This window comes from Mangifera indica, chromosome 8 (assembly GCF_011075055.1).
Source record: "Mangifera indica cultivar Alphonso chromosome 8, CATAS_Mindica_2.1, whole genome shotgun sequence".
In the NCBI taxonomy this organism is placed as follows: domain Eukaryota; kingdom Viridiplantae; phylum Streptophyta; class Magnoliopsida; order Sapindales; family Anacardiaceae; genus Mangifera; species Mangifera indica.
The window spans coordinates 3,512,742-3,525,389 of record NC_058144.1 but is presented as its reverse complement, the minus strand read 5'-3'; the positions used below and the strand labels follow the sequence as shown (position 1 = coordinate 3,525,389).

The 12,648-nt window shown below is 36.1% G+C and overlaps 1 protein-coding gene across 3 annotated transcripts; it reads left to right on the top strand.

Annotated features, from left to right (window-relative positions):
• Positions 1–1,714: 1,714 nt before the first annotated feature.
• LOC123222533 (cysteine-tryptophan domain-containing zinc finger protein 7-like) lies at positions 1,715–12,642 on the top strand. 3 transcript variants are annotated; one of them, XM_044645372.1, is made up of 15 exons: positions 1,715–2,359; positions 3,137–3,209; positions 3,324–3,454; positions 3,566–3,955; positions 4,050–5,407; positions 6,071–6,522; positions 6,616–7,581; positions 7,651–8,495; positions 8,575–8,732; positions 8,974–9,134; positions 10,621–10,781; positions 11,021–11,853; positions 11,951–12,052; positions 12,157–12,245; positions 12,342–12,642. In XM_044645372.1, the coding sequence occupies exons 1-12, from the start codon at positions 2,177–2,179 to the stop codon at positions 11,213–11,215; spliced, it is 5,073 nt and encodes a 1,690-aa protein (XP_044501307.1). In that variant the 5' UTR covers positions 1,715–2,176; the 3' UTR covers positions 11,216–11,853; positions 11,951–12,052; positions 12,157–12,245; positions 12,342–12,642. The 3 variants fall into 3 exon arrangements, with proteins under 3 accessions (XP_044501307.1, XP_044501306.1, XP_044501305.1); XM_044645371.1 differs by having other exon boundaries at positions 6,616–8,495; positions 11,951–12,047; XM_044645370.1 differs by having other exon boundaries at positions 6,616–8,495.
• Positions 12,643–12,648: the final 6 nt, after the last annotated feature.

Below are 12,648 nucleotides of genomic sequence, written 5' to 3'. Positions count from 1 at the left end.
TGATAAAAGTTTGAATTGTAAAAATATGTATATGATTTATATCTAAACATATATATATTGAGTATGTAAGATAGAAACCAAAACTAAAATTTGTAGAATATTAAACACTAACCTCCGATTATTGTTTGATGATTTGATATAGAATAATCCTCTGAAAATTGCTTGTAAACTTTCCTCTTCTAAGTGATTTCTTTTTCTCACAGAATGGTGTATGTTTTTCAGAAAAAAAACTCACCCAAAGACCCTTTTTTTGTAACATTAAATATGCATTCTCCCATCAAGAATGCAACGATAATGTGTGGAGTTATGACATGAGAAGTTACAAACCATTAAACATGGGAGTTACAGACCATCAATCAAGGAAAAAGTTATTGCATGAAGCAGTTACCAAGAAACGAGACTGACATGAATTATATAAATTGAACTCAAAGAACACATTTTACAAATGGACAAAACAAACTCTTGTATATTCATCCCCAAATCATTTAATTTAACTTAATAATATTTGACGACCTCTAACCCATTTATCTATTAACTATATCCTCATAAAAAACTACAAAGTAAACTTGAACATTAATTTGATCACAAACATTGTTATAATTATAAAACATAATTAAAAGATGTATAAAATTAATGTTTATATCCACACAATTGTAAATTTATGTCTACATCCACACAAACACAAATTCACAAACCACAACACTAAGAAAATTTTGAAAAAAATAAAGAACAATAATAAAAAGGAAAAATAAATAATATAATTAGAATTAAGTTTTCAAAGTAATTATATAATTTTAATAAAAATAATTATTTATTGGTAAATGATGATTTATCAAGTGTTCAAGAGTAATTTAGTAATTTTATTAAAAAGTATAATTAATAATTTATTATATAATAAAATTATATATATTTATATTGAGTATATAAATGAGTATACAATATGCGTTATCATGTAATTGATTAATTTTAAATTAAAAAAATGTATCATTCAATTAAGTGATGATATATATAAATATCTATTTAAAATAGATATATATAATATTACTTTTTATTATGAAATCAAATGATTTTTTTTAATGAAAAGTTTATGGGTGTATAAATAAACTTTTCAAACTTAAATGAGGCAAAATTTAATTCATCAAAGTTTGCCGGGAAAAAGTATTTGGCCCTCAAATATAAAGTAAAAAGACCCAGTACCCCACCAACAGAGCCACACAAAGCCAGAAGAAGAGGGGATGGCCTCTGGGGTAAACACAAAATCAATCTTCATATAATTATCCGTTTGTCTTTTTATATTTCTATTTTCAATCAAAATATATCATGTCATGTCGGGTAGAGCTTCCTCATACACCTCTTCCTCACGCGCTCTCACATTTTTTTTTGAAAAAAAGGTCATATATTTCATTATTTTCAGTTAATCCTTTTCAATTTATGTCATAAGATCAAAAAATTTTCAGAAAAATCAATTTAATGTATAAAAAATTAAATTAATAGATGAGCTACCTTAATTTTGTCAGTAGAGTGTGAGTTACACGCCCTACGAGTGCGTGTGATATAGCTGACCTTTCAGGCAAGGCTTTTTCGGTAAAACGGAAAAATTTTTGGGGTCTAAAACGTAAAGCCGAGAAATAATTCTCAAGCCAAGTGAATAGGTGTCTTTTCGTTTGTATATAAAAATAATGAAAATTTTAGTATACGGCTTGATGAGTCCATTTCCTTTTGTAACTTGGGAAAGAAAAATATTTCCCTTCAAATAGAAAGCAAGAAAACAAAAGAAACAAAAAATAAAATAAGAAAAAACGCGGCTGCTGTTTACACCAAAACCAGAGAAGGGTCTCTCTCTTTCTTTCTTTCTTTTTCTTTTTGTTAATCGATTCCAACTAAAGAGATCGCACCAAAACAATTCTAAAACCTTCAAACCCAAAATATAGAATTTATTTTACCAAAGATCCTGGTGGTAAAACAGCTTGATTTTCGAAAATAAATTTAAATAAAAAACAATTTTTTAGTTTTGATTTTTTGTTAATTTTCTTTAGATTCGTGATCGGGTTGTGTTTTGATCTAATTAGGGTAAATCCTAGGTGGGTTTTGGGAGCTCAGCAATGGGTCGGGAAGAGTTTGCGGTGGGTGGAGATGTAGAGGTAGGTTTTGGGGGTTGATTTGGTGGGTAATTTAGATGATTAGTGTAGGTAATAGGGATGCGAATAAGGAGCTAGGGTTTGGTTTGGGGTTGGGTGGTGGCGGTGGACGAAGAGAAATGGAAGAGAACGAGCTTGAAGAAGGAGAGGCTTGCTCATATAATAACAATAACGAGGATTATGATGCAAGCATCGACCCTGATATTGCTCTCTCTTATATTGTAAGATTTCCTTTTTTTAATTTACAACGTATAATTATTATTTCAATTTTTACTTTTTGAGTCTTAAATTGTTTTGGGTTTACTTGTTAAGAATGTTTTCAGATCCAGGATTCTTGGATTGTGAGTTTATTTGAATTGCTTGCAATGTTGACTGGAGTGAGTTTTAAATAATATGTTATTGGTTTTGAGTATGTCTGAATATCTGAACTAATGGATTATGAAAGGCAATGGAATTCAATAATATGTTGTTGGCTGTGTACTTATGAGCAAGCGTTTCTGATTTTAGTTAGGTAGTGAATTTGTAATGAGAAACTTATCTTGTTAGCTGATTAAGGATCCTTGTAACAGTTATTTAAAGATGTGCTAAATTAATTTGGGAAATGAATTTTCTACTAACATATTTTGAAATCACGACAAGATTTGGCTTGTCAATCCCTTAATTATGGTTATACAATGAAAATTCTGTGGAGTGTGTCTGGATGACTTCCTCCATTGTGGAAACTATGCTTGTAGTTTGACTTGTATGAAGTTTGCTTATGCAAAATTTAAAACATTTTAAATTCTAATTCTGGGAATGAGGAGTCAACTGTACCAGTTCCCTTATGGTAGGGTCAAGAAGTGTAATTGCTCAAAACAAACAATACTAGCTGTTAGAAAGCATTGCAATATAAATTCATCTGAAACACTTCAATATTTTCTTGTTCTCTGGCTTACTGTGTTACATCTTTAAAAATAATCTATGTGTATATATTTGTCATAATTTTAATGTTCTTGAAGGATGAGAAACTTCAACATGTCTTGGGACACTTCCAGAAAGATTTTGAAGGTGGTGTTTCTGCAGAGAATTTGGGTAAGTCTAAAAATGATGGAATTATCGTTTTTTGCAAACTCATAAAAAGCCTCATTAAAACTTATTCTCTCTCAAACTGATGATTTGAGTTTGGGTATTTTTACATTCCTGCAGGAGCAAAATTTGGAGGGTATGGTTCATTTTTACCAACCTGTCCACGGTCTCCCGTTTGGTCACACCCAAAGACTCCACCAAAAGTTCATTATGGAAATGCTTCTAAATCTCCAAATAATATGCAAATGGAGGTAGATTTCTTTTTTAATATGAGACATTGTCATTATATTATCTTCAACTGGTTCTTCATTGATTCAAGAACTTCTGGTATACTTACGCTCATCAATTTTGTTATTATGCAGAATGGTCGTCACAGCTCTGTAGTTTCTTTATCTGCCCCTCATTTATTGGGACCTGGACCTGCTTCTAGTTCCACGTCACTGCCTGCATTGAAGGCACCATCTATTAATGATTCAGTCAAAGAAGAAGTATCTATGGCATCCACTCGTGCTGAGGAATATGTTGGTAGGCATGAATTTGTTAACAAGAAACATTTACCTGACCAGAAAACTCTGAAGGTCCGAATCAAAGTTGGTTCTGACAACTTGTTGACACAAAAAAATGCGGCAATCTACAGTGGTCTTGGCCTTGATGTCTCACCATCATCATCATTGGATGATAGCCCTTCAGAAAGTGAAGGGAATGATCGTGAACATCAAGATGCTCCTTCATCTCCCACCCATATTCTCATGGTGAAATATTTTTCCGCAACTTTCTAAGTGCTTTTTCCCCCCTAATGTCTCTGAAGTGGTCTGATGTGTTTGTTTAATTATTGCATTGGCGCAGGTCATGACTTCCTTTCCTGTGCCTGGGGGTCTCCTGTTATCACCTCTTCCTGATTATCTATTTCACTTAACTGAGAAGGAGAAACTTCCAAAAGATAATAGATCTGTGCCATTCCCCAGAGCTGGCTTAGAAAGTGATCATTGCTCACTTAATGGATCTGATTCTAGAAAGAGTGATGGTAAAGTAATGGGAGAAAAGAAAGCAAAGTCGGTGGAGATAAATGATTTTTTTGCAGAAACTAAGAGTGGAAATAACAAGGATGCTCGCAATTGTTTTGCTGTTGTGCCCAAGAGGGAGGTGGACATTGACATGCAGGCATGTGAGACGCTTGTTACTGAAACCTTAAAGCTTCCACTTTTATCCAATTCTTATTCTACTGGTATCGACATTGCAAAAGGTGCAGGTAGGGCATTAGATGCATCCAGGGAGCCCTCTAAGAGGGACCCTCTTTTCACTGTAAAAAATGAAGAAGCATTGGAGCCAATGTATGGTGAAGAGACTGGACGGGATAGTAATCCAAAAGTCAGTCTGGTTGGAAAGTCATGGGAGGATAAAAAGGCTAGTACTGTGGATGATGTTTCATCACATGCAAAAATAGATGGCTATTCCAAAAGGGAGAGAACTTTTGACTTAGTCAAAGCTGATTCAAATGTTTTTACTGGAAGGAAAGGTCTAAATAATGAACTAGTAGACCCTCCCAAGCTGAAGACCAATCAGAGAGTTGCATGCCATGAACTAGATGGTGTTAAGTTGCCTTCTGGAAAAGAGCATCAGTCTTCTAGAGGAAAAAAGAAATCAAAGGGAAGCCAAAGTCATGGTAGTGTGGCTGCAGAGGTCCCAAAACAGAGCTTGAAGGTCAGTACTTCTTCAGTGTCTAAAAGTAAAAAGAGTAACCATACAGATAATTCTTTGCCTAAAAGGATTACTGAAAACAAATTGCATAAGGACATGGTAAAGGCAGAAGATACGTATAGAGAATTTTTTGGGGAGATAGCAGAATCTGAACAAGAAGATAAAAATATGAGTTTGTTGGAAACACCTTCTGAAGATAAGCAAAAGGATTTTGAAGTGGCAGAAAAAGGTACATCTACCATGAACAATGCTTCAAAGGAGAGATCAAATGGTAGGAAAATTGACAAGGTTCTGACACAAGAAGCAGATACTAAATCAGCTCCAAATGCTGCCCCTCTCTCTGGAAGTGGCGCTGTTTCTGATGTGGCACATGCAACCTCAGGTCCTGTGCTGATAGAAGAGAACTGGGTAATGTGTGACAAGTGTCAAACATGGCGTCTTCTTCCTATTGGTACAAATCCTGCTGATCTACCCGAGAACTGGCTGTGCAGCATGCTTAACTGGCTGTAAGTCCCGTTCTTTTAGCATTGTAAATTTGTGACATTCATGACATGATGGAATCCAGATAAATTGATTAGTTAATATTGTTAGGATCATAAGTGAACAAACTGTGTACAAAATTAGGACCTGACCATGAGAAGAAAAACTGAGTAGTCTGTCTAAAGCCTTAACTACTGAAATAAAAGCCAACTGTGCCACCCAGTTCTCAAATACAGAGCCTATTCGGACCTATACAAGATTAACTCAGAACTACTTCCCACTGATGTATGAAAAAGATAGAGACAACCTGGAATTCTCTTGAAATTTATGCTCAAAGGGAAGCTAGAGTCAACTTAATGTCACAAAAGATTGATGTCTTTGCTGCCTATGGTTTCAGCAATTTTGAAATTTCTCTCACTAAAATCATTGAAAAACTGAGATAAGAGCATACTTCTGCTTTAACTTCATTTTTCAAGCAGTTATTTTTTAACTCCAAGATTCTGGAGCTGCTGGAGGTAGGAAACCCACAAAATCTTTGCTACCAGAGTTAGTGGTCAATATTTACCTCACTTTTGTGGCATATTAGTATCCTCCCTTGAACAACCTCACCTATCCTTATCTTGCTGACATTTTTATTAGTATCCTTATCTCATAGACGTTTTTATTTTTTTATCTTCATATTTTTCTAGGCCTGGAATGAACCGATGTAGTTTTACTGAAGAGGAAACAACAAAAGCTCTTATTGCACAGTACCAAGTCCTCCCTGCTCCTGAGAGTCATAATAATCTGCACATCAATTCTGGTTGTGTTTTATCCAGAGTAAACTTTGCTGATGTTCGGCACCCTGACCCAAATTACCTAAATTTTGGTTCCCATGCCCCTCATGGTGGAAAGAAGAAACATGGGTTAAAGGAAATAGCTGGTGTAACCATCAAAGATGGTCACACTCAGTCATCAAATTCTATGAAGAAGAACATCAGGGCATCTGTGAGAAGTGGAATCTTAAATGATATGGGACAACCCTCAGTGGTGGGTGAACCGGATAATCAGCAAGTAAGCAAGTCCAGTGACTTGCCTGGGGAGAATCATAGACATAAGCAGAAAGAGAAGCATAAAGTACTGGATCCAAGTTCTGATGGAGGTATTGCTTTTTGAAATTTATTATTGTTATATGCTTGTAAGTTTCTCTTATCATTTAATTCATAATGTTATCCTTTACGAAACATGTGGATAGGTTATACCAAGGGTTTAAAGATAAAAAGCAAAAGGGACCCTGATCATGAAAGTTCTAGAGCCTTCAAGAAAATCAGGACTGAAGGTTTGAAAACTGATGAAGATTGGATGTCAGACCATGGAGGGGCCCCAGGGAAGGATGGTCCTAGCTCAAGTGATGGTTTTCCAACTGCATCAGCCCAAAAGGACCGGTCTAGGCGTAATGATCATTCTTCTATGGACTCAAAATCAGATACAAAGGACAGGCTGCAAGTTTCTGCTAAAAAAGCTAAAGACAAAGTTAAGGTTTTGCTGGATGATTCTGCTGCAAAAAAGAGGAAAATGAAGGATTCTTATGATAATCAAATTTATGCAGGGTCCCTCCCAACTACAGGCAATCGTCTCCAGGGTGGTAAGAATTTTGTGGAGGAGTTCAGTGATAATGACTACCGGAGGGAAAAGAAGGCTAGGGTATCCAAATATGAGGGGAAGGAGTCCAGTGTAAGTAAAGGCAGTGGTAAAACTGGCAAAAAAAGTGGTCATGCTAAGAACCAGCAACAAGGTCAAGATCTTGGGAGCACTCTTTCTCAAAGAAGCCTGTATGGCATGGATAATAAAAGGGATTCAGGACCTGTACTGCCTTCAGTAGCAGCCACTTCGAGCTCATCTAAGGTTTCTGGTTCTCATAAAAATAAGGCCAGCTTCCATGAACAAAAGGGTTCCCCTGTGGAGTCAGTTTCTTCATCTCCTATGAGAATTTCTAATCCAGATAAGGGTACATCTGCTGGAAGGAATCTCAATGGCAAAATTGAGTCTCATGATACTGAATTTCTTGCCATAGCGAGCCCAAGAAAATGCTCTTATGATGAAGATGAGGGTGGAAGTGCTAGATCTGGGACACAAAGGAAGGACAAACTTTCTGTGGCTCAGCATGGGTCCCTTGAGTCTGTGCTAGATATTCAGGATAAAGATTTTAGTCACTTGTCAGGTAGAACAATTAAAGCTGTTGTGCCTTCTCCTGATATAACAGCTTGTCATTTTACAAATGTTAGTGCAGATTATAGATGCCAAGATACTCAACTTCCTGGAAAACCATCAATTGTGGATGATTTTCATGACGAGGAAACGCAGAATAATAACCAGTATCATGCAAATGGTTCTCATTCAAGAAAGTCTGGAAAGGGGTCATCTTCTCAGTCCAAGGACAAGAGTCGGAGTTCTAAATCTGATTCTCTCAAACATGAGCATGCTCCATCTTGTGAAGCTAAACCCAAGGAAACTAGAAACAGGTTCCAGGAGAAGTTTGGGGTTAAGTCTGATGAAAATGAGAAGAGATATATTGATAAGAAAGACATGGATGGAAAATTGTCTAGTGAGACTTTTAAAAGAGAGAATCAGTCAAATTTAGGGGGCCATGATGGTCATGATGCTAAATTAGATGCTCCTGGTAGTCAGGATGCAGTATCTACACCAAAACGGAGTCTCAAGCAAGACTGCAATGGTGAAAGATCTTCAAAGACTTTTGTCTCTGGCAGAACGGATCACTCTGAACTTGTCCCTGGAAGAGGGAAATCACTGTCATTACCACCTGTTGGAGGATCTCAAAGTGAGACACCGGTTCGTTGCCCTCGACCAGATCCTGGGTTCCACAAAGGAAATGGATCAGATAGTTTGGCAGCCGATGCTTCCCAAGTAGATGACACGTCAAAGTTACCAAAACATATCAGGAAGGCTGATAATCAGAATGGCCATCATACTAGCTCAAGACATGCCACACAGAACGGGCTCAGGTTTAGGGATGTTGATGCCCCAAGTCCAGCTAGAAAGGATTCTTCAAGTCAGTCTGCCACAAATGCTGTGAAAGAAGCTAAAGATTTGAAGCATATGGCTGATCGGATGAAGGTTTGTGATAATTATCTGTTTATTTGGTATTTCTTGCTGTTCTTGCCTATCTCTTAGCAAGATGGGTTATCTTCTGCAGAACTCTGGGTCAAATGAGAGTACAGGGCTTTATTTCCAGGCAGCCCTCAAGTTTCTTCATGGAGCTTCTCTTTTAGAATCTAGCAGCAGTGAGAGTGCCAAGCATGGGGAGATGATACAGTCCATAAAAATTTATAGCAGTACTGCAAAGCTCTGCGAGTAAGTCAGTATTTTAGCTTTCGGGCTGAATTAAGAACCTGTCTAATTCTGGCATATCTGTTCCTTTTTGAAGTGATTTTGTGATATGGGAGTTTATTTGCGTGATTAAATCACTTCTATTTATTATGTAGGTTAAGTTACTTGGGATTTTCCTCATTTTTTTTGTAATACTAACATACAATTATATTGCATTCAATTCGAAATTTGTTGTTAACTTCTAAATTTTTTCTGATATATTTAGGTTCTGTGCCCATGAATATGAGAAATCTAAAGACATGGCTGCTGCTTCACTGGCCTACAAATTAGTGGAGGTAGCATATATGAGGGTTATCTATTCATCACATGCCAGTGCAAGCAGAGATCGACACGAGTTGCAGACAGCTTTACAAATGGCTCATCCTGGTAATTTGAACTAGCTGATGGTCTAATAATGTTATTTTTGTGCTTTATGAAATTCTCTTGCTAGTCATCTTTGCATTGTTAAAGCATGAAGATAGTTGTACTTTTTCTGTTTGCTTGTGATGCCTGTGGTTCTGTCAATTGTGATTAGGTGGCAGAGAACATCTCTTATTTTTTAATATTCACAAGTGCTAAGCCTACCCAATAAAATTGCTTTGATAAATTCAGTACTGAGGATTGCAGAACCCTTGTGTCTGGAGCGTGATTGTCTATTATCTCTCTTAAGAATCATGTTGCTAAAGACTATAGGTGATATGTATCAACTATAGTGAAAGAACCACTGTGCTAATATTGTGGTGAATGCTCTGGATACAAATTCTCTATGGTTAAATTAACTCCCTATTACTTTGTGCACTACTGTGCTGTGTAGTAGGACAATATGGTCCTAGATATGGTCATATGAGAATAATCTGTTCTCTTTTATATTCTTTTTGTGATGAACAATAAACATAGAAAAATCTTTTGTGGTACTGTACTGGGACTTATTCTCATGATTTTGGAATATGCAAATTAAATGAAATGAACTACATAAATGAAGTAAAGATGTAACATATGCACTTAAGAAGGTGGAAGAAATGTAAACACAAGACTTTTGAAACAGTATATTAAGGATTACGCATGTTGTAGTTACTAGAATCAATCTCTATGTTAGTTAGAAGGTCATCTTTGTTCAGTGGGTTCTGGATGTGAAAACCAAATTAACTTTTTATGAGGACTTTGATTAGTTTACTTCCTTTGCTTACAAATGCCTTTTACTTTTTGTTACTCTTAAAAGTTGGAAGATCTTTGCTTAGAAGAATGTAAGAAGGGACAATGGGTTATGTTTGGTTGGTTCCTGGAGAAATGTTTTTGCTCATAGCGTTATATGACATACCATCTTTCCTTGCCCCTCAAATTGGGGAAATGGAGATGCTTTCTGAGGCCTCATTTCCTAGCTTTTAATCATTGACCTTAGAGAAAGAACCCGATATTTTTAAATCAGAAGAATCTTTGCTAATTTCGGCTCTCATTTCATATTTCACCAATTTTTATTGATGAATTTTTGAAACACGAATGCATACATCATTATTGCTTATTTACTCATAGCATGAAATACCATTGTTTTGGTTGGCTGATGTTACTTTTTTGAAAAATATCAAGATACTAGACTCGGAAGAAATTGGCCTGGAATTTTCTATTCAGTTAATCTATGCTCTGACAAGAACCCCAAGTTAGGCTCTGCTGATCCTGATACATCTTTGGCTGATTCTTTTTGGATCCTGAGATGCATTAAAGCCACATCATAACATTTTTTTTATGTTAACCTTTCTCTTTTTTCTTTTTGCCAGTAATTTGCTGTACTGGTGCAGCAATGCTAAATGAGACTAAATGTTTGTAGTAACAACCTTTATATTTATCATGACATGATGTTGTATTTCTTACTTTTCAGGTGAGTCTCCTTCTTCTTCTGCCTCAGACGTTGATAATTTAAACCACCCAACAACAGTGGACAAGGTTGCTCTACCAAAAGGTGTTAGCTCTCCACAAGTAGCTGGAAACCATGTCATCACTGCCCAGAACCGTTCCCATTTTGTTCGTTTGCTCAAATTTGTAAGTATAATGACTGGATAGAAACTTTGATTTATACTTTTGCTGAAATTTTTTCAAAGAGAAGATGATATCAAGCACAGTATCCACAAACTGGCTCTACAATTATAATGGACACTGTATTTCAATATAAAGTTTGTTAGGAAAAGCTAGCATTGCTGCTTTAATTGATACTCTTTACAGATATTTTGTTTATATGGGATTAAGCAAGTATTAACACCTTCAAACTTGATGTGTTACAGGCACAGGATGTAAATTTTGCAATGGAAGCTTCAAGAAAATCTAGGAATGCCTTTGCGGCTGCTAATGGAAATTCGGGGGAGTCCCGACACAGGGAGGGTATTTCTTCCATTAAAAGGGCTCTTGATTTTAACTTCCAGGACGTAGAAGGATTGCTTCATTTGGTACGGGTAGCAATGGAAGCTATCAGCCGCTAGGAGGAGCCTAAATGTTTGTGGATGTGATGTCAACCCTTGGAATCAAAAAAACAAAAATGTTTGGATAGTATATCCATGGTTATCAAGCCCAAAAGGGGAACAAGAGAGCCCACCTTAGTTTCTCTGCTGCTGCATGTGATATCTTTGTCATCACCAATTCAATGACTTGGCTTCTTGTAGACGTGTGCCAAATAAATTTGGAATATATATTAATTCTTCTTTGAGGCTTCAGCTTTTTTCGGATGTAGACGTGGACCAACCTTGTCCATCCTTCTCAAGATTGGTATTCTGGATGTTGTGAGTTTGCTGCAGAATTGATCATGATCTTGAGCAACAGGCTGATTCATGGTTCAACAGGATTATGGTTGAAGAAATAATGTATGTATGAGTATAGGATCGAATTATAGATGAAGTTAGGGTAGTAGGATTCTGATACCAGAGTTTGCCATATTTTGGCATTTGTTTCTAGAAGGGCTTTCGGTTTTTCAGTCCGGTCACTTTGTTGTTTACTGTTAACTTGAGGATGGGAATTTCCTAACTGTGCATGAGCATCCTGATCTTATTTTTTTCCAGCAGAGACTGCACTAACTCGTTGGTTATTCAAAATGTTAACAGCGCTGAAGAAGTGGCAGTCTGAGGTTGGATATCATCCCTTCCATTGTTATGCATATAGAACAAGCTTTTTGTTTCATTTATCCAAAGTTATTTGATATCCTTTTTGCTCTGATTGTGCAGGTCCAGTTCTGCAACATCTTTAAGGATTCTTAGTTTGCTGTTGATGGTGATGAATAGAAAGAATTAGAAAATAAGTTGGTCTCTGCATATTTTCATTGTAAGGTTTGTAATGTATTTATTATTGAAAATTTTTGTTTGGACCTTTCGCTGTATGGGTATTATTTAGTAACTCTAATTTTTCTGCCTTTTGCTCTTTTGTTGGGCAGTGGCTATTCTTGTACATAAACACATCATTCAATTATAGTCATTCTGGGAACAGGGCAAACACCATCAAAACTTGTTCAGATGCTAACAGGTATAAGCGTACTTCTCAATAATTCTAAAAGCCTGGGCAAATTGTAGAAGTTTCAAATATGTTTATTGTCTGAAATTGATATATTTTTCGATGCAGGCTGATCATTATCTTTGGTTTCTTAAGGTTAAGCATCTAAGAACAAATAGTTGTGGCCGCCAGAGAGTTGGCTATAAATGAATTATGCTGAAGGAGTATATACCTCCTTTTTAACTTATATAATTATATACATATAATTTCTTGATGGGTAGTTGGTAGGTTAGATTTATACAAGTTATTGAAATTTTGGTCTCTCTTCGATGCTCACGTAGTTTGGTAAATGTACAGTAACAGCAACATTTGTTAAAGTCTGTCGTAATAAATTTTGTAACCCATTGGTTTATATATAATTTTTCTCTAATCAATG